The sequence below is a fragment of the Fusarium poae genome (genome assembly GCF_019609905.1).
Source record: "Fusarium poae strain DAOMC 252244 chromosome Unknown contig_6, whole genome shotgun sequence".
Lineage (NCBI taxonomy): Eukaryota > Fungi > Ascomycota > Sordariomycetes > Hypocreales > Nectriaceae > Fusarium > Fusarium poae.
The window spans coordinates 102,382-121,961 of record NW_025408663.1 but is presented as its reverse complement, the minus strand read 5'-3'; the positions used below and the strand labels follow the sequence as shown (position 1 = coordinate 121,961).

General features: G+C 46.6%; 7 protein-coding genes across 7 annotated transcripts; 3 read left to right on the top strand and 4 right to left on the bottom strand.

Moving 5' to 3' along the window:
* Positions 1-141: 141 nt before the first annotated feature.
* FPOAC1_014051 (uncharacterized protein) lies at positions 142-800 on the bottom strand (the record flags this gene model as incomplete). The annotated part of the gene is made up of 2 exons (XM_044858375.1): positions 142-607; positions 655-800. 2 exons carry the CDS (start codon positions 798-800, stop codon positions 142-144), a joined length of 612 nt encoding a protein of 203 aa, XP_044700661.1.
* A 6,817-nt stretch (positions 801-7,617) lies between these two features.
* FPOAC1_014050 (uncharacterized protein) lies at positions 7,618-9,388 on the top strand (the record flags this gene model as incomplete). Its single annotated transcript, XM_044858374.1, has 6 exons — positions 7,618-8,085; positions 8,139-8,266; positions 8,323-8,448; positions 8,505-8,588; positions 8,669-8,807; positions 8,873-9,388. The coding sequence occupies 6 exons, from the start codon at positions 7,618-7,620 to the stop codon at positions 9,386-9,388; spliced, it is 1,461 nt and encodes a 486-aa protein (XP_044700660.1).
* Positions 9,389-12,201: 2,813 nt separating this feature from the next.
* FPOAC1_014049 (uncharacterized protein) lies at positions 12,202-12,816 on the bottom strand (the record flags this gene model as incomplete). The annotated part of the gene is made up of 1 exon (XM_044858373.1): positions 12,202-12,816. One exon carries the CDS (start codon positions 12,814-12,816, stop codon positions 12,202-12,204), a length of 615 nt encoding a protein of 204 aa, XP_044700659.1.
* A 433-nt stretch (positions 12,817-13,249) lies between these two features.
* FPOAC1_014048 (uncharacterized protein) lies at positions 13,250-13,618 on the bottom strand (the record flags this gene model as incomplete). The annotated part of the gene is made up of 1 exon (XM_044858372.1): positions 13,250-13,618. The coding sequence occupies one exon, from the start codon at positions 13,616-13,618 to the stop codon at positions 13,250-13,252; it is 369 nt and encodes a 122-aa protein (XP_044700658.1).
* Positions 13,619-14,417: 799 nt separating this feature from the next.
* Positions 14,418-16,401, bottom strand: FPOAC1_014047 (uncharacterized protein; the record flags this gene model as incomplete). The annotated part of the gene is made up of 3 exons (XM_044858371.1): positions 14,418-15,807; positions 15,861-16,304; positions 16,382-16,401. 3 exons carry the CDS (start codon positions 16,399-16,401, stop codon positions 14,418-14,420), a joined length of 1,854 nt encoding a protein of 617 aa, XP_044700657.1.
* Positions 16,402-17,527: 1,126 nt separating this feature from the next.
* FPOAC1_014046 (uncharacterized protein) lies at positions 17,528-18,327 on the top strand (the record flags this gene model as incomplete). The annotated part of the gene is made up of 2 exons (XM_044858370.1): positions 17,528-17,917; positions 17,974-18,327. 2 exons carry the CDS (start codon positions 17,528-17,530, stop codon positions 18,325-18,327), a joined length of 744 nt encoding a protein of 247 aa, XP_044700656.1.
* Positions 18,328-18,515: 188 nt separating this feature from the next.
* Positions 18,516-18,875, top strand: FPOAC1_014045 (uncharacterized protein; the record flags this gene model as incomplete). The annotated part of the gene is made up of 1 exon (XM_044858369.1): positions 18,516-18,875. One exon carries the CDS (start codon positions 18,516-18,518, stop codon positions 18,873-18,875), a length of 360 nt encoding a protein of 119 aa, XP_044700655.1.
* Between the last annotated feature and the right edge of the window lie 705 nt (positions 18,876-19,580).

Here is a 19,580-nt window from a genome sequence, read left to right as displayed (position 1 = left end):
CATCCATTCTACAAGAGGCTGCGTGGATGGAAATGGAATGGACCGCCAGCCTGTTTTCACATTTGGTGTGATATCGATTCTCATTATTAAAAACTATCACGGTTCGTGCGAACAATATTCGAATTAAACCAAAGTTTTAAATCATGCCTGAGACGTTTGAGACCTTTCACCATGCCAGCCCATGTCTATATCCCTCATAGGCACAAGATGCATCTCATCCGTTTGGCCATATTCCACCTCATATGTGCGGTTGCAAGTAATACCAACAGGGTCGATACTTGATGGAGGTGTTTTGTCGACATGAGAAGTTGTACCAAATTGTGCTCGCAAACGGGATCGGCTTGCATTCGTACCTCCATTAGTAGGCTTGTTGCTGCCATACTTATCATAGGCTTGGTAGCCGCGCCGAGATGTGCCAAACACCTTGGGGAAGATTTGGACGAGAAGCATACGGAGAGAGGGCATGCAGGCGCACATAATTCCGACGCTGCATTCGATAGTAGACCATTTGGTAACAGCAAGGTATTCCCATGTCGGGTTATTTGAGCCCATCCCTGTGCCCGCTCGGATGGTGGCGGTAAGCCGAAGGATGCTCATTATGGTGACGCTTGGGAAAGGTTAGTGATAAATAAAACAGATACGAGGAACACTTACATAATGCCAATGCTAAACATAATACCTACGCCAATTTTCTTCCTCGAATCCAAATTCATCTTCTTCAATTGTGAAAGAGGAATAGCCAAGATCCAAATGTCAAGCGCAATGTTGATAGATGCGCTAGACCATGTGATAGTGTTCATATGAATACAGGTTCCAGTATGTGTGTGATCCCACTTTGTCCAGAAATAGCTGATAGGCCTGCACTGGAAGATAGTGATAAAGACGTAAACCAGGCCAAAAATCGATGTAAATATGACCGTGGCCCAGAGACTTTTTCGAACGCCTTTTGTGGGGAAGATCCGCAATAAAAAGAAAATCATAGACAGCTTGAGGAAGGTCTGTAGGGAAAAATATAGGATAGCCATGATATAAAAATACCGGCCAAAGTTAGTGACTTGCTGGGGTGTTATAGTCCAGATATCGCGGCCTATGCCATTAGGAGCCAGACCGTATGCGTTGATGATATTAGACGGGACAGCAGCACACATAACCAAGACAATAAATAGATCATCGAGGCCAAGAGGGAGATTAATGAAGAGCTTCGTTAGGAATCGTTGGAGCACAAAGAGGCCTGAAAAGATCCCCATTACAGCATTCAAGGAAACGAATTGGTTTCTGCGGTTTCGAACAGGCGCGCTGCATGCTGTTAAGGTGGTGTTCTTGGTACCTAGATGATGTGAGTAGATGTATTATACATTGACTTCTGGACATACTCATAGATTCCGAGACTGTACAAGATGACAAGACACACTTTTCAACTTCTGCTTGAAGCGCAGCATTCGTGCATGTACATTTTGTATCCCCGAGTTCACAAATTGAGGCTTCGATTGAGTTAATCATGCATTTTAGCTTGGATGTTAGCGATTCCCAAGACAAGAAAAATGAGCGCTTACAGCACATTCCGGCAGTGTTGACAATGCAGAAAGGGCATAGTCCCGAGCCAAAGCCAAAGGCAATGTTGCCACAAGGCAGGCCAAAAGACTGCGAAACAGCATCATTGTAATGTGACAAAAACGACAAGTCAAGCCAGACGGGGACAGAAGGCTTGTTTACGATACATGCAGGAGACACACCTTCCTCTTAACCTTCCCAAGGGGGCGGTCGTCCCCAGATATATAATGATATCATCTGCAGGGACACTCGACGTGACACCATGACACTTGAACACTTTCAGCTTTAGAATCCAGTCAGTGCACGTCTGATCGCGAGACTAACTATACTAAGTGTTTCGGACCACAAGGGTTACGAGGTTTAGTACCCGCTATAACCCTCACTAAGATATTGCAGAGAAGCCACTTGTAACGCTCGGCTGATTCGTTGGCTGTCCATAGACTTCCCCTCGCCCGCCCGAGAGTCCGGTTAAACGGCAGTTTATTCCAAAAGTTTAATCTAGTTAACACGTGGGCTCGTAAGCCCAACCAAGACTCGATTGGGAAAGTCTGCTCCCGCCTTAACCCTGGAAGATCGGCCAATCCCGGCCGTGTCAATCAGAGTGATGAGCAAACATTCAGAATAACTTTCATTGACCAATCACAGTGAAGCATATATCCTGAAACAGAAACTGTCTGCGAGTGACACGGATTCTTATTATCAAACCGTCTACGCCTGGAATGTGATAATTCAATCGACAATCATTCGTAAATAGATGTCCAGATCCTCGGAGTCGGTCTATCAGTATGCGCATGTACCCACAGTCTGCAGATCAGATCTTCACTAGTCGTGTCTCAAGGAACAAAAGAGTATTACCTAGCTACAGCGGGGAAAAGGAAAGAAAAAAAAGTGAAGCTTGTGGAGACATCCCTTCCCCTCATAGTGGATCTCAAGCAAAACTCAAGACTGAATTAATGTAAACATTTCATCAGCACAAATAGCGCCTTGGCCTGACCCAAGCAAGAACTTGACTGGGTCTAGATAGACCACCCTAAGCAGTTATTTCCGTTTGCTATTTGTTATTTTTAGATACTATAATAACCATCGGAGCCAACAACCAACGGCTTATTATTAACCAGCGAGTAGCTTCAGCTTTCCAAGACAAAGAGACAGGTGGAGAAAAGCCCCTGAGCCGAGAAAGACTTTATCGGCGCTAGAACAACACTTAACTCGTGTGGCATCAGACTTTTTCCCAGGTCAAACTTTAACCTACCTTGGCATACATGATTCATCGAGTGTTTGTGCGCCTGTGGGTGGAACTCTTGAGTCAAAGTGATGAGCGAGACCTCCACAGTGACGAATACGATCTTTTCGCTCTTGCTTTCACTCCTATTCTTCTGTCTCTCTCATGCTAGCCGGCCTCTTAGAGTCCAGAGGTCTGCTCATAGAAATGTGTATTGGGCTTCGAATTCGTGCATCTACATATTTGGAATTATAGGTGGCCTCGCTACAGGGCTCAGAAACGATATATACGCGGTCACTTGCTTCGGAAGGATCGCAGCGCTATTGTCCGCATTGAGTTATGAGGTATATACTACCCCCCTTTGCTGTTGCTGTTCATCCGCTTATATACCGACAGATAATCTATCTGATCTACCCGCTTCGAAACAAGCTTAATAACAATTTTTATATTGTCCTCTTCCGATGGCGGGTCATCACATCCTTGGGTATTATCGTCTTTTGGGTTCTACTCTTTTGTCAAATCGCCATATTGGCCGTTGGCACTTGGGTTTTGGCCAGCCGTGAGGTCCAGATTGTGTTCTCGGTTGCAACCTGCTCGCACCTTAACTTCTTTTCGTCACTGTACAGTTCTTCCTCGCTCAGTATCTGCAACAGGACGGCGAACGGAGCCCTACTGCTACAGTCGTGAGACTCTATATGCGGGTGGCCTACATCTGGCCTATGATCGGCTTCTTAAGCCTCTTCTTTTCTCTCCTATTACTGGTACTGGAAGCGACGGGAAAGAAAACCTACCTGCCAGCATCTTGGCAGTGTCTCATCATCTTTATAAAAACCCTCACCATATGGTTAATGACGTGTAAGGAAGACAAAGGAACGCGAGAATTAATATTAAACGCCGAATCTCAACGAGGGGACGATATCGAACCAGGTCAGGGCGGCGTGGGTGTGGGTATTTCTCCTTTAAAACCCGTTGGGACAAGTATTGTCGTATAGTCAGCCGTATATTTTCACTACTGCCGCGTAAGTCCTGAAGTTAGGGTATCTTCTACCGGTCCCAGGCACTAATCGTCGTGTTTGTGCGAATCGCCTGTATTGTATTTATTTACTAGCAGTGCCTTCATAACACCTAACCCCCTGCGATAACTGGCAACAGGCCTGGTCAATATAAGGATGAGGGGAGGGGAATAAGAAGTCATTCAACCAGACAATCGTGTGCGCACTAGAGTTCTCATATTGCTGTGTGACACTGAAGCCAGCCGGTCATCCAAGGGTCGACGCTCTACTTATAAAACACTCGACCGCTTGCATGACCTAGATGGTCAGCAGCGCCTTGTGATGTTAAAATGGCGTGAAAGGCTTATAAAGCTTTGAGTGAGCTGCTGATTGATAACGGATGGTTGGGTCCATAGCAAGTCAGGCAGGGGTCCTTTAAGCTCTTGGTGATTTCCAACTGGCCCGGGGCTTAATGCCTGTTATTACATCTATTCAGCTCATCGAACTATGCTAGACAGCGCATTTATGCGAAGTTGCCTTTTAGCCAGCCACAGATTGGCCCGAATGACTCCTTATTGTCCTAAATTCACACCATCTCCCAGCCTCGCTTGTCCCTGCGACAGGCCTGCTTGAAGGCCAACTTCTCCAAGTGTCCAGCGTCCCATCTTCAGCGGCTGAAGCCTGGTTTATCACACCAGAAAATGTTGATTGTGAAATATACGATACTATCGCTGTATATTACACGGAATTGTTCTTCCCGAGAAACTGATTCCGTAAGTAGTAACAAAAAACAAAACTGCCAGTACCGGCATTGGCTTTGTAGTGTCTCCGACATATTTCGGCTCTGCACTTGTCAGATATTAAGGTGAATCGTGTGTATTCCTTCATCCTCTCGAAATCGAAGGACTATTGAGACCTTATATCTTCGGCTGGTTCCTTCTAGGACTTGAGTCCTAGAAAGTCCTAGATGAAAGTCCTAGATGAAAGTCCTAGATGAAAGTCCTAGATGAAAGTCCTAGATGAAAGTCCTAGATGAAAGTCCTAGATGAAAGTCCTAGATGAAAGTCCTATGATCTAAGTTTAGGATTTCAAACTTTAATCCTAAACCTTAATCCTAAAGCTGAGGGTGAACCCTCCAACATTCAACAGCACTGCTGATCCTTTCCTCTTGTTACCCTCCCCCATAACAGCTGGCACATGTCACGGGCTGGTCTCGGGAATACAGGAGGTGAACGGGGAACGCTTCTGGCGGAATCGGTTCTATTGAGATAGGCACTGCAGGCAGGTCAGGCTCTATTGACAAGACGTAGCTCGAGGAGCTACGTGAAGGTTCTGTCAGGCGGGGAGCTATATCTCTGGCGATAACGTATCGCCACGTGCTACGGATCCACCCTATACGACTATAGGGTAAGCTGTCCAGTCTTGGGCTGTGACAGCACAAGGATGAGGTTGTATCGCCGACTCAGCAAGATTGTGTCGGAAGTGACATACATAGATACATACATCATGTCAACCAGTGGGGTTGACGAGTTATTGGATGCGAATTTGCATGAATTTCAGAGGATTTGCAACGCTGAATCCTGATCGACTTGTATCCCTGGCTTGTTTGTACGTCGTTTGCCCACTGGTGGCATGTCTAAGCACGACCAACATTATGTGACCCTGAAAGTTTGCAGTACCTGTTGCTTCAGTTCCAGCTTCAGGCACAAATAGATATTTCCTCCAATGGCGTACGTGTTCCCCCTCTGTTTTCGAGACGCATGGAGCGGAAAAAAACCCGTGAGTTATTTGATGTTGCAATGCCGATCTCTCTCCACGGTAATCTCCTGGAGAGCCCACAAGGTGCTACCAAAGCACCAGGTGCACCGCCGTAGGCAAAAATTCGGCTGCAGGGGCAGAGGGGAGAAGGGGCATTGTAGTGTAGAGAGGCACAATGCATTCAAGCATTGGGATAGCACAACAAAACGAGTTTTGTGCTGCCATGAATACGTTTCCACGTATCACCATGTTTGAGTCAAACAGTGAGGACCTGACTAATGACTGTGCGCTCTGACTCTACTGTAGCATAGAATAGCCGTTATGTCAAAAGAGCATTGGGCAGCAAATGAGAAGACGGACGGACACGATGATGGAGGGTTTGACGCCGGTACAACAGATGACTGCTTCAAATAGGGCTATGACGACAAGACTTGTGTTGATCATCTTCTCCTTTAGCGCGTAGTTGTTTTAGACTGGGTCTTTTAATCTGCACTGGCGTGTTGGTAGGCTATCGAGAGTGGGTGATCGTAATAAAATCTGCCACAATCCAGCCAGACTGGGGTCTTTCTTTGCTAGACAAGACTCTAGGTGCGGACCACGTTGGCAGCTACTGTCAGACATGAAGTGGGTATCTTGAGTGAGGGGGAAAAGGAAGAAAAAAGAAAGGAGATGAACACCTGTTCTAATAATGACAGTAACAGATTTGAGACATGTTAGAGCGGATCATGGAACATAGTGATAGTGACAGAGGCTGGCTGGAAGTTACAGTGGCTCATATATACTGGGCCTTCCACTATAACTGTCCAATGTAACCCCTTGATCCACTTCAGCTGTTCGTCTATCGCGTTTCCGAGGAGATGCATACGGGGATGATAAAATGTAACCCCCGATAGATTTCGCAGTTGTTATTGCTTTTTCTGGACAATTACATCGATCAGAAAGTTAAACAGATTAAGTCATGTTACAGTCTCTGCCCATAACCAAACATCAGCTCATAACCTTATCCAGGTGAACCCGACGCCTGCAGGCCAGGAACCAACGGTGACTAGCCCAGTCCCAAGCTACTGTATTTAATCACAGTGGATACAGCGCCTAGTCCAGTAAAACATGCATCGTAGTAGGCCTCACTCACGTTGCCTCTCTTCAGTCTCTGTCACTCTGGATCGTGCAAGGGAGACGGAGAGTCATCTTCTGAAGTAAGGAAGATTGATAACAGAGAGCGGTGTCTTCTACTGTCAATTATCACCAGCCATCAACCACACCACGTCAAATACTGACCTAATCTTGCTTGACCTGGGAGACGTTTGTTTGTGACAGCTCAAGACAAGATCTTTCCGGCTGAGGGAGCATAACGCACACAAACACAAGCCTTTTTGTCTCTTACTTTACGACCGATTTAAAAGAAAGTTTACTAGCCTCGGTGGCTGCCCATCAAAAGACTAGATAGAGCCCCCAATCATTCTTCGTCATGGCTACAGTCACAGAAGGGTAGAGAGACACAAAATGTGGCCGATGACAAGACATGCATAATGACAGATCAAATGACGAGAACCGTCGATCTGCAATTTACAAACAAAGGAACCCATCTGTTCGCCAGGGTCCATTTCAATTACCTGACTACCTGTTAATCCATTCACGTTCAGTTCAATTCTGATGAACCAAGGACTACCTCCTGTTAGTGTACAGTAAAGAGCACGTTCCTCATCTGTGCACCGTCTGGTGAACAATTAATTCCGAACTATGAGTCGACCAATGGGGACTTGCAAGGTTCCTTACGTCCAGGATCAGAGAGTAGCCCTATCTTAGTAGGGCCAAGATCAACAATGATCGGACAGGCAGAGAGAGGAAGATCGACTGATCCGTAAAAGACTGCCGCTAGCACTACCTAGTGATCAGTCTCCCCTCCCCAAGCTTACCTAAGTGCCGAACCCCGACCTTGAATATTGTGTGCGCTGCCCGGCATCGTGCATTTCTTCCAACCATGTTCCTTACAAGATAAAAAACTATACTTGACTATATTATACTTCCCTTTCTCTCTAGTGTCGAACACACATCGATCCCTACCGCTGTTTCTTTTTTATCGTCGCTTCAACAATGGCTTACTCCTCTATGCCAGAGCCCAACCTCGATGGGCTGGGCATCTTCTGGATTGTCTGGACCTTCATCTGGACCTTCATCGTTGTCAGCGGCATGGCCTTCCTTTGGCGCCATCGCGACATGCCCATGCTTCGAATTCGCGACCTTCCACTTACCTTTGTCGCCATAATAATGCTCCACATCTACTGGGGCGCCGTTCAGACTGGTTATGTCTACTTCCCACTATTCACTCCCGGGGGCGAGTACTGGATCATGAGTATTTATTTCCCTATCGGTATCGCCTTGTTTCACGCCTCGAATAGCCGCTTTTTGCACGTCGCCAAGCACCAGAAGGAGCTATTCGCTTCGGATGAGAATACCTATAGCAGGCCTCGTGCGAGACGGGACTCTTGGCTTGGAAAATTTCAGGCCCTGGGTTACACCAAGAAGATTCTCGTGACAATTGGGTTGGGCATGATTGTACAGGTATGCATTCACCTCTATTCGCGACACCTTGTGTACCAAATTAACATGGACAGTTCATCCTCACAATCATCATGTGGTGCATCTCCAAGAAGTTCCATCCCAGCTGGGGTGTTGCAGGTACTGAAGTCCATCCGGGTTCTAAGGAGTACGAAAAGTCTCAGATGGGCAAAGGTTGGGAATGGTAAGCATACTCTCCTTCATTAAATGGCCTCCAATATACTGAACCTCTACTACTAGGTGGCCTTCTGTATTCTGGCAATTTGTCTGGGCATGGATCGTCGCTCCTTACATCCTCTGGCAGTCTCGTGGGATCAATGACACACAGGGATGGAGGACTCAGACCATTGCTTGTTGTATTGCCAAGTGAGTCACCCTTGACAAAAGTAATTAATCTAAACTCCACTCTAACCAAGACATAGCCTTCATGCCACTCCTATGTGGCTCGTCAGCTTGTATGTCCCAGCTATGGAACCTATTAACGCCTACTGGATTCCTCCCCAATGGTAAGTCCAAGCCACCTACCCCAGCCCCGTTTAACATCTCCTCCATAAGGACAACTCAAACTGACATCTACTTCGTGTAGGCTTGCCACCTCCATCATGGCCATTGAGATCTTCACAATCTTCTGGCCCTGCTGGGAAGTCCTCCAGCACCAAACCCTACGACAAGAGACTCTTGACTCCATTGCCCAGTGGCAGCTTAACAAAAGGCTGTCACTCATGGTGCCCAATCTGTTGCCACAGGATCCACGACCGTCGCTGCTTCAGCTCTCACCTCTTGGTCCAAGGGCGGCTCAGGCAAGAGCAGTACTTCAGGTGAGAGTATTCTCACCATGGAGGCTCTCGAGTATGTCCTTGAGCGAAACCCCGAACCTCTTCAGCAATTCTCTGCCCTTCGCGACTTTTCTGGCGAGAACATTGCCTTCTTGAGAGCTGTCACCGAGTGGAAGTCTTCACTACCGCCCTCGGTCCGCGACCCCGAGAACATCAAAGGGCCTGCTGTCCAAGAACTCGTCCGTGAACGCTTCAACAGTGCTCTACGCATTTACACCAACTTCATCAGCCCGCGCGACGCCGAGTTCCAGATCAACATCTCCTTCCAACAGCAGTGCAAGCTCGAGACAGTGTTTGAGAACTCTGCTCGTACCCTTTTCGGCGACAAGGGCACCGTCGACCCAGCTCTGCCATTTGAGACATTCCAGATGACCACAACAGCGAACAAAGCCAAGTCTTCTGGCGCTTCATTAAACGGTTCCGAGACTGTTATAATGTCTACAGAATCCGCCAACGACTCTGGAAGCTAGAGCGACAAGGCTCTCTTCTGGGGCGACATCCCCGAAGGCTTTGACGCGACCATCTTTGACGACTCGGAGGGCCACATCAAGTACCTTGTGCTAACCAACACGTGGCCCAAGTTTGTCAGAGACCGACAATGCTCACTTGACTCGAATGATACCCTCAAAGCTGGAAATGGAATCCCTGCCGGTCGATAGAAATGGTAGAATGGACATGGCTAAAGGATGTCACGGATTTAGTGGAGTTTGATGATTGCAAGTGATTCCTTATTACTCTTCACTTTTACTGGGAAGGCTTTCTATGTATCTATTTATGCAACCACGACGTACTGTCAATTCTTGAACAATGAATATTCAATTCCGATGAGTTCGTAGCATATAGAAATGGAGTGACAATGCGAACGCATCGGCTGTACGTCCATCTTGGGATTGTCAACTGCCATGCCTTCTCGCGATGCTTAGGAAAGCCACAACAGCTGACCCGTGCTGGTTTACAGAACACCGTCCACTAAATTCTGGCTTGAATAGCGGATGGTCCCGCCTGAATATCCCTGTAGCTTTAGCGCCATGGTGTCTCCGCCATAATATTAAAGCATTGATCAGGCCGGTGTGGGTGATCGCCTGTAAGTTTAAATGGTAAAATTTTGCCGCTATTAAAGATTCTTTCCAACAGCCTAGAATTGTCAGTTCGTGGCGTAGATCCGGTAATTTTTTCCGTGGCCAAGCATGGGGTTTTGCTTTGAGCCTGCACCAGCACAAGGACCTTGCTCAGGTGCCTTGTCCTGCTGAACTTGGCGTTGTTTATTACACTCTATTTTATAGCCTATTTCTGCTGGGAATCTTATTGCCCCTTTGACCGACTCAAATAAAAACACTGTGACGTCCTAGAAGCATCGGAAAATAGCGAACTGTTGTTAATTACTCGTGTTTCCAGTTGTAGTGAGGAGTTGTAGTGAGCAGTCGTCGGGGCAGGGGATCAATTGGCACGTTAATCTGATCAATTGTTATTGCTGCCCACGCCAACTTAATGCATTCCACCAACTTTGCCCTATCGACCTCGTTGTTTTTTCAAGAGATCTAAATAAGAGAACATGTTCCAGATATTAAGCTTTAATTGATTCTAAATATGCTCAATTGGGTTGAGATCAGGGGAGTGTGTAGGCTTGTCAATCTATCTAATTGCATGAGAAAGTAGCCACTTTGTTGTTGACTCCGGTGTATGAATACGGGCGTTATCCTGCTGGAAATTCGTCGATCTATCGTATATAGGAAGTAAACCCTCTGATAATGCCTATTGATAACTCTTAGAAGTATATCCCTTCTTTTCGGCGGTCTGGTCACGGATCATAATAACGATATCAGATTTTCCTCCTCTCTAGATCGCTCCCCATACCATAATAGATAACTTGGGCTTCCCGTGTATTGTAATGTTAACTAATTCCTTCATGAACTTCTCGTGAGGTTTCCAGAAGACCCAGCCTCGTTTATAATTTGGTTGGGATTGAACTAACGATTCATCGGGGAAAATGGTCTGAAGGTATCGAGAAGTCAGTACCTAGTGGATTCCTGTTGTGATGTGAATGATGAGATTGATTGATGTGTAGATTAGAAAAGACTAACTACTGACAAGAAACGTACGTCTAAGCTATATGACAGACGGATCGGACTATCCATGTACCATCCTTCATGTTCAATCTTCAACTTCAACACTCCCACTCGATCCAAAGTCATCTAGCTCGTGTATGTTCTATCTTCAATCTCAGTAAGTTCCAACATAGGACTGAAAACCCCAAATGAGAGTAAAAACACCTTCATGGGTGAAAGATATCTTGGGAAAAGCTTTCTCCTGTGTTGTCCAAGCAGTCAATTTGCCAGTCTGCTCCCACTGGTTCCATAGTCACATTCCCGGGTCAATCACCACTCCCGAGGCTTGTCTAAACTCCTCAAACTTCAGGTTAGATAGTCCTTTTGCCAGTCCGTCAGCAATTTGCTGGTGTGTCGGTACGTATGTAAACTTGACGTCTCCAGCCTCTGTGAGTTCCCTGCAGTAGTGATCCCTGATGGCCATGTGTGTTCCGTTCTTCCATGGTGTTGTGGGTTATTTTTGAGTGCAATAGTTCCTTGGTTGTCTCCAAAAATTATTGTTGCAGTTAGATCTGGTTGTTCTTCCGATTTAACAATTAAATCTTGTAGTATTTTTCGTAACCACATAGCTTCTTTTGCGGCATGTGTTTGTGCCAGAAGTTCGGCTTCACACGTTGGTAGGTAATGCAACGGTGTTTTGTCGTTTTGAACACTAGCTGATTGCACCACTTCCAAGATGAAAGACGTATCCCATAGTTGATCTTCTTGTCTCTGGGTCTGCTCCCCAGTCTGTATCACAGTACCCTGAGAGATTCTTCAGTTGTCCTTCAAACATCAGGACATAGTCCTCAGTTCCTTTGAGATATCTCAGGACACGTTTCACTCCTGTGATGTGTTCTTCTGTTGGATTCTTAAGATAACGACTCAGTAAAGAGACTACATATGCAATATCTGGTCTTGTTCCCAGCATTGCATACATTAATGAACCAATTGCTCTTGCATACCAGTTCTTGTTGTCATCTCATACATGGCTATATGAATATTCACACCGATTTTCTTATATTCATATTATATTCAACTTATCTACCAAGACACATATTCATAGAACATATTCATGCATATTCATATAAGGGTTCACGTAATGCCAAGCTAATTACCGCAGTGAAGTGAGAGGAATCTATTGGTGTAGTTATATAGCCCGAAAACTTCTCAAACGCTCCCGTTTGGCCTGTTCGCTATTAGATATCACACTCTATAGCCTCTGGATCACACGTGAGGCGTATCCCGCCCTCAGCTGACGGTCTAATATGTCCCTCTCGCAGCCATTTGCCGATACACTCAATCTTCTCAATGCTCTCAATCAGCAATCGTATCCTATCCCATCTAGCTGTGCGCCTAGCCCCTGAAAAGGTCCGCTCTGGCTCTGCTGATTTTGCTGGTACAGACAAGATATCGATAGCCATGCGGCTAAGCCGTGGATACGCTGTACTAACGTCCTCACTACACCGCCATTGAAGGGGCGTAGTATCCTCTGCAAGTGTGATAGGAGCCTCTGAGACAAAGCTATCGAAATCATCCTTGCCCCGTGCTCTCGCCATCGTCTTATTTCGCACCTCTAAGCGCATCTTTGAGAGCATCGTATCCTTCTTTCGCTTTAATAATGCAGGCACAGCCAAAGACTGCTCTGAGAGATGTATCTCGGCATCGTGATTGTATTCTTCCTTCCAGAGACTACGGGCTGCGGCAAACGCGCCCTCGTGCCATTCCTCGGGCCAACATTCTTCAATATAGCTCTTGCGTTTAGAAGGATCGAGAAGGAGGGCCGCGGCATATACGGGGACATCCTCGGTCATAGTGTACCTAATACTTATCGAGTATGAACCAGCACATATCGATAGAGTGAATTATCCCTCCAATTGTGGAGGAGCTCCGGCCAGGTCACGACAAGGGCTCCTAATAGTCCAGACTGCAATCCAAGATCAATGATCAATCCACGACTGGCGTTCATGGATCAATGACTAGGATGGTGCATCCCTTGAAACGAGCCTTATTGATCTGGATCGCACCAGTAAATTGATCAGGAATATCCAAAAACAAACGGTTGGCACAGCAACAACCATGGTTTTGTAACGCCATGCCAACAACCTAGCGTACTTAGCATCCACACCGGGCGTCCGTATTCCCTGCCTTGATCTGTAGTCTGGACTAATAGTCCAAACGGTCTGGACTATTAGGAGCCCTGATTCTTGACATTCTTCGTGCTCGACGCCGCCTTGTAGGAATCCTTCAGGCGCTTCCCTTCTGGAAGACTTGCCCATTCCACTCTACCCGCCCATCTGCGGCCAAAGCAAAGTTCCAATGGGCTGCTGCGATAAGCGGGGTTTCGCTGCCTTTGTCTGCCTGCAGATACCATGACCGGAAGCCATAGGCGTCACACGCGGTTAAGTACTGTTTCAGGACACTCAAAGCCGTTGTAGCGGAGTGGCCAGCATAGAACCAGATGATATTGCGTGAGTAGGCGTCGATTGCGGCGTATATCTCGAATCCGTATGCCTTCAGCTTGTCGTGACCGTCAATGCACCACTGATAGTTTGGTCCCGGCACAAGGAATTGCCCTTTTCCGCCGAAACATCCTTTTCCGGATCTCGACCTCATTCGGGAACATGAAAACTCGGCGGTGTCGGTTTCGAATCCGACTACCGCATCTCAAGGACAAGGATCACGACCATCGTGAATGGATGGCTTCACGGTTGGAATGAACTCTAAACCACGAGCAAATTACTGTTTAGACGATTAGCAGACTAAGCATGGGTATGAAAGGTCATCTCTCATCGCTCCTTTACATTAGAAAATCAAGCGGTCATTTACTCTTGGCTGTCCATACATGCATGCGGTACCACATGTGCAGTACCACGAGACCGCATCTTGCTTTGGTGGAACTGACGCGCAGTCTGTTGGTTCGGTGCGAACTCGCTGCTATGACAGCATCTTCCATGCGGCGCCCAGAATGTAAGAAATTTAAGCTGAGGTACAGAGTGCAATGTACTGCGGGGCCAAGTGACTATACCGCTAACCCAATTTAGCACATTAGCGGTGATTTTGGGGGGCTATGCAACAGTCACCTATACGGCAAAAGACTAGGATGTATGGTCCCTGACCTTACACTGCATTCTCATAGGTATATATAGCTATAGCGCCCCGAGGATCAGGTTCAGATTCGGGCTCAGACTCAGGCTGTGACACTACATAACCAATACGGAGGTTTTAGCACCGATTATTATATATTTTTACACGCTAAAATCGAACTCAGTATTAAGTCGGGTTTCTTAGATATTGCATAACGTATAACGAACTGGTATCCACATCACAAAAGAACTTCATAACGGACTCAGAAAATTAGTTAGTAATGTAGCGATAGAAGAGTAAAGTGTTTTATTCAGTGCCGAATTTAAGCCTACTTTCGCTGTTTAATAATATCGTCTGCAATCTTCTCCGCAAAAGCATAGATAGTGCTTTGCGGATGACCAGGAGGCAGCAATGCCATGGAACTTGCATCAACTACTCTCAATCCTTCGACACCAAACACACGGGCGAGATTATCCACAACAGCTGTTTCGTCTCCCTTTTTACCCATTTTACAGGTACAAGCAGCATGCCACACAGTCATGAGAGAATCTCGAACCATGTCTAGGACCTCTTCGTCTGTCTGTACCTCCTTTCCAGGCCAGTATTCGGAACCAATCGCAATTGACTTCAACTCCTTTGTTTCCCAGACGTCTCTCATTCTTCTAAACCACGCGATTGCGGCTTCTTGATCGGCTTTAGCTGTTAACCAGTTAGGGTTGATGACAGGCTTATCTAAGCCTGATGTTGATGAGATGGTGACATTTCCTCGGGAGACAGGAGCTACCATTGCACCGAGCATGGTTGCATATTGCTTTCCGTCTAAAGGCTGCTGGATAATGGGCCATTCGAAATTTCCAAGAAATCCATTCGCCCCCAGATACTCAACTTCAGGCCAATCATCAGGAAACTGAGCAAGAGCCTTTTCCGTTTCAGGCGAGAACTTGGTACGGTATTTCTTGGGCAGTTTCTCCCAGCCAATGAATTCGATGATGTTGGAGGTTAACGGGCCGCTCTTAGTGAGAGCATATTGGGTGACTGCTTTGACAAGAGAAAGAGGAGATCGCAGTACCGCATTCAGGGTTTCGAAGCTGACTTGATATGAAGGTCCGAAAAAGATGTGATCCCACATGTTTTGACCGACGCCCTCGAGGATGGACACAGGTTTGATGTCGAATTTATTGAGAGTCTCTTTGGGGCCAATGCCGGAAACCATCAAGAGCTGTGGCGACTGGAAAGCACCAGCACTAAGAACAACTTCTTTCTTGGCCTTGAGAGTGTATTTGACATCCATGAAGCTGACTTCAAGTCCGATGGCCTTCTTATCATCGTCAAAGAGCACCTTGGTAGCTTGTGTTCTGGTAAAAACCTTGAGGTTATCCAGGCCCTCGGACTTTGCCTTGTATATATATTCGTTGGATGAACTTCTCGTCGCTGTCTTTGGGTTGATTGTAGTCTGCGTATAATGATAGCCGAGCAATTCGCCGCTATTGAAGCCGGCAATGCTCTTCAGGCCGACAGCCTTCAGTCCTTTCTCTAACCAAGTTGCCCAAGCTGAAACCCAGAAGCTGTAGCTGACCTGCACAGGGCCGCCCTCTGGTATGGCCTTGAAGTCCTCGGCAATGTACTTCGTGCCGATGGTTGCGTTTGCTGGTCGCTTTCTTGTGTTGGGAGGAGTGAACGTCGTGCTGTTCTTGAAGTACGCTTGGAAGTTCTCCAGTCTGTAGTAAACGAGATTAGTACTGCGTCAGAACTGTCCAGGCAGGTAGCGTACCTATAGCTATCGTCACCCACAAGATCTGCCCATCGATCGTACGTGCCAGTTGATCCTCGATGGTAGATCATGAAATTCAAGGCTGACGAGCCACCAAGACATTTCCCACGAGCATAATGGAACTTTCTGTTATTCGCACCAGCCTGGGGTTCTGTCTCGAAAACCCAATCAACAGTTGGGATAGAATCTAATGTATTGAATCCAGTGCCAATGATATCGCCTCCCGGGGCAGTGCTTAACAATGGCTTACTGATTTCGTAGAAACCACCAGCTTCGATGATAGCGACTTTGTAACCAGCCTGAGCTAGACGTGTGCCCACGGCATTTCCTGCAGTACCGCCTCCTGATACTAAGTAGTCAAACTCTTGGTCTTGGCCAAGAACGCCACCAATCACTCCTAAAGTGGCTTCGGAAAGCCCGTCACCTTCCAGAAGAGAGCTAATGCTATCGTAAAAGGGGACAGGACAGAGTTGGTAAGGTCGAGAGTGGCAGCATAATGCACAAGCGCCAACGACGCGCACACCGAGAAGAAGGAACGCATTCCGGGATGTAATAGTACAGAAGGAAATCAAGGGTTAAAGATACACAGTTCTTCCATATGGATTTTCTTACATTTATATATAATCCATAGCAATAGATTAACCATTCCAGACTTTGCTTCTATATAGACATATACTTTTCTAGTGTCGTACTTAGTATTAAGTTCGGTCGATTATTATTTCGGCTGTTATTACCTTTACCCTATTATATTGGGATGTTTCTACGGCAGAGGTAATAACCAAGCCTACAACAGGGGTTTTCTCGTATTTATGGATATGTTAATAAAACCTTAGGTGATCTTAGCCCATTGCACGGACATCTAATCCCATTGGGGTAATTTGCTCGCGGGCTGTTAGTTTCAGGTCTGCTTCAATGTGAAAACAGCGCTCGGACTCCATACTAACTTAAGTTGACTCAGGGGTGTTGTTATATTGCGCAGTAGTGCTGGGTGAAAATATATTTTATTGAGCTTGATTGTTCATTATCGAGTTTATATCTCCAGATGATTCCATCTACGACTTTGAACTCTAAATCTAGGACTTTCTGACTAATAACAGTCTAAGCCCTGAATGGAAGGGGGATCCTCAGGTTTTTCCAACAAGGGGAAGACCAACCCCCGTAGAGACCGACCCCATGAAAAGATCTAATAATTACCCGTTGGCTCGAGGCCCGTGGGGCGGGGACAACTAAGTGTTGAACCCGATTGCTGGTCATTTATCTGTATTGTCTTGTGTCTTGGCCAGCGTGCTGGCACAACTTAGAACTGGAATTTGTTGAATGTTGGAGGGTTCACCCTCAGCTTTAGGATTAAGGTTTAGGATTAAAGTTTGAAGTCCTAAACTTAGATCGTAGGACTTCCATCTAGGACTTTCATCTAGGACTTTCATCTAGGACTTTCATCTAGGACTTTCTAGGACTTAAGTCCTAGAAGGAACCAGCCGAAGATATAAGGTCTCAGTAGTCCTTCGATTGCGAGAGGATCAAGCAATACACACGATTCACCTTAATATCTGACACATAGCCAGTAATCAGAACGTGAAGGTCAGAGTACTATATGCCCCTTCCAATATTCTTCATATAAAGGTGACTACCTTACTTCGTACTAGCAAAAGTCTTGTGGCTGACCCATGAAGCGTATCTATCGGCATCTCCCCAAAGTGATAGTAAAGGAGTTGCGGATTAGCCAATCGGACCTGAACACACGAAGAATGCTGGATTTGATGGCTATCAGCTCGATTAAGGGCGGAGGAATGCCACTGTATCTTCACGTTGTCAGTCGCATCCTACGTGATATGCGTATTGCACAGCAGCAAACCAACTCGGCCTTCAACTACAAAGCTTTTAAGACGGCTATTAGCACAGAACCCTTGACAGAAGGGCAGCTACTGCCATTGCAACAACGTCTGGAGACATTGGAAAGCTTCATGGTCGCAGAACAAACTTGCGCGAATGGTTCTGCTTCTAGATCGAAGGAAAAGGGGAGCACCTCTACTCAAGGTATAAAATGGGACTTGCTTGTGAGTCACTTTTATATCGTGAATTGGTATTTCACTAACACTTACCTAAATCATAGGCTGGAGAACTCACGATTGTCGATCTCTCATGTCCTCGTGTCACGGTTGAGACGGCTTGTTCGCTCGTTAACATTTGTCTCAGTTTATTTCTGGAACGAGAACATACTATCGGACGCGTCGTTGCTTTGGATGAAGCCCACAAATACATGAATGACAGTTCCGAGAGCCAGACACTGACAGAGTCCCTGCTTTCGGTCATCCGTCTAAAGCGCCATTTAGGCACCAGAGTTATTATTTCTACTCAGGAGCCCACTGTATCGCCCAGGCTCCTCGATTTATGCTCCACTGTCATTGTCCATCGCTTCACATCACCGACCTGGTTCCAGCGCTGCCCACAATTCAAGTTCAAGTAACTTTAATGCAAGAATCCGGATTTTTAATTGGATAACTTGAGATAATTGAATTGAACTTGATCAAGTTCTCCAATCATATTGCTGCATTTGGCCTTAAAGTTACTTGAACTTGAATTGTGGGCAGCGCTGCCTGGTTCGCCACTTTAAAGCGACATTTGGCTGGTGTTTACTTAGTTTCTGAGGCTAATATGAAAATCCGTGATCAAGAAATGGTAAACAACACAAACGCCGAGAAAGAAAATGACAGCCTAGGTTCTTTCCCACACCTGAACATCAAAGATGAAGATCTATTCTCTCATATCGTTGGTCTGGAAACTGGCGAAGCACTCCTGTTCTGTCCAAGTGCACTAGTCGACCTTCGTGCCCCTAGAGTATCGAACTCTAAATCATTGCTGATTCAGCTTGGAAGCAGCACAATGAAAGTACGCATCAGAAAGAGGATTACCGCAGACGGCGGTCAGAGCATGGCGTCGTCTAGGCGCACAGGACCTGTGTGCTCGGGGCACAGACCCCCTGTCAGCAGGCTAGGGGCACAGCCCCCTGACTAAGCATTTCCCGTTGAATTAGAAATTGACTGTGATTATTGAAATAGGGACGGGAAGGGCTAACCAAATTATACACAGCTATGACAGCCGGAGAATGTTCAATAGCTTTGCTACCGAGTGACCGTCTAACACCCATGACTTCCAACAATGATACAATCTTCTGTGCGCCCACTAGCTAAGTGCAAAGCTTCTTGTTCCCTACTGTCTGCTTCTATTCTCTCCCAAATTTCTTTGACGCCTCTTCTTCTATTGGCCAAAGGATTGTCTCCCATCTCCTCGGCGACCTGGGCTTCAATCCGCTCATCCTCCGCCTTACTCCAATCCAAATACGCCATCATCTCCTCTTTCGTCCATTCTCTTGATCCTGTTGACGTGATACAGCGCTTGGACATCTGTTTGTAGTCCAGGCACCACTCGTAGCTCTGTTTGTCATACCTGAGTGGGAGCCCCATCGCCCTGCGATATTGTTGGTTCGTCTTGATGCTGCCAGCTGGCTGCACTGCGTACCACGCGCTTCTTGCGGCAACATATCTTTCATATATTTCCTGTGGAGAATCGTACCTCGGTGGTGATGGCGATGGCCGGCCAAGCGAAGGGGTTGCTCATGAACAGGAGATTCCGGCCGCTGAGAGGCGCCACCGGGCGAGTCTTGCAAGGTCCCAGTCATAGTCTCCGGCTGAGAGGCGAGGACTGCCGGTGCCGCTGTCA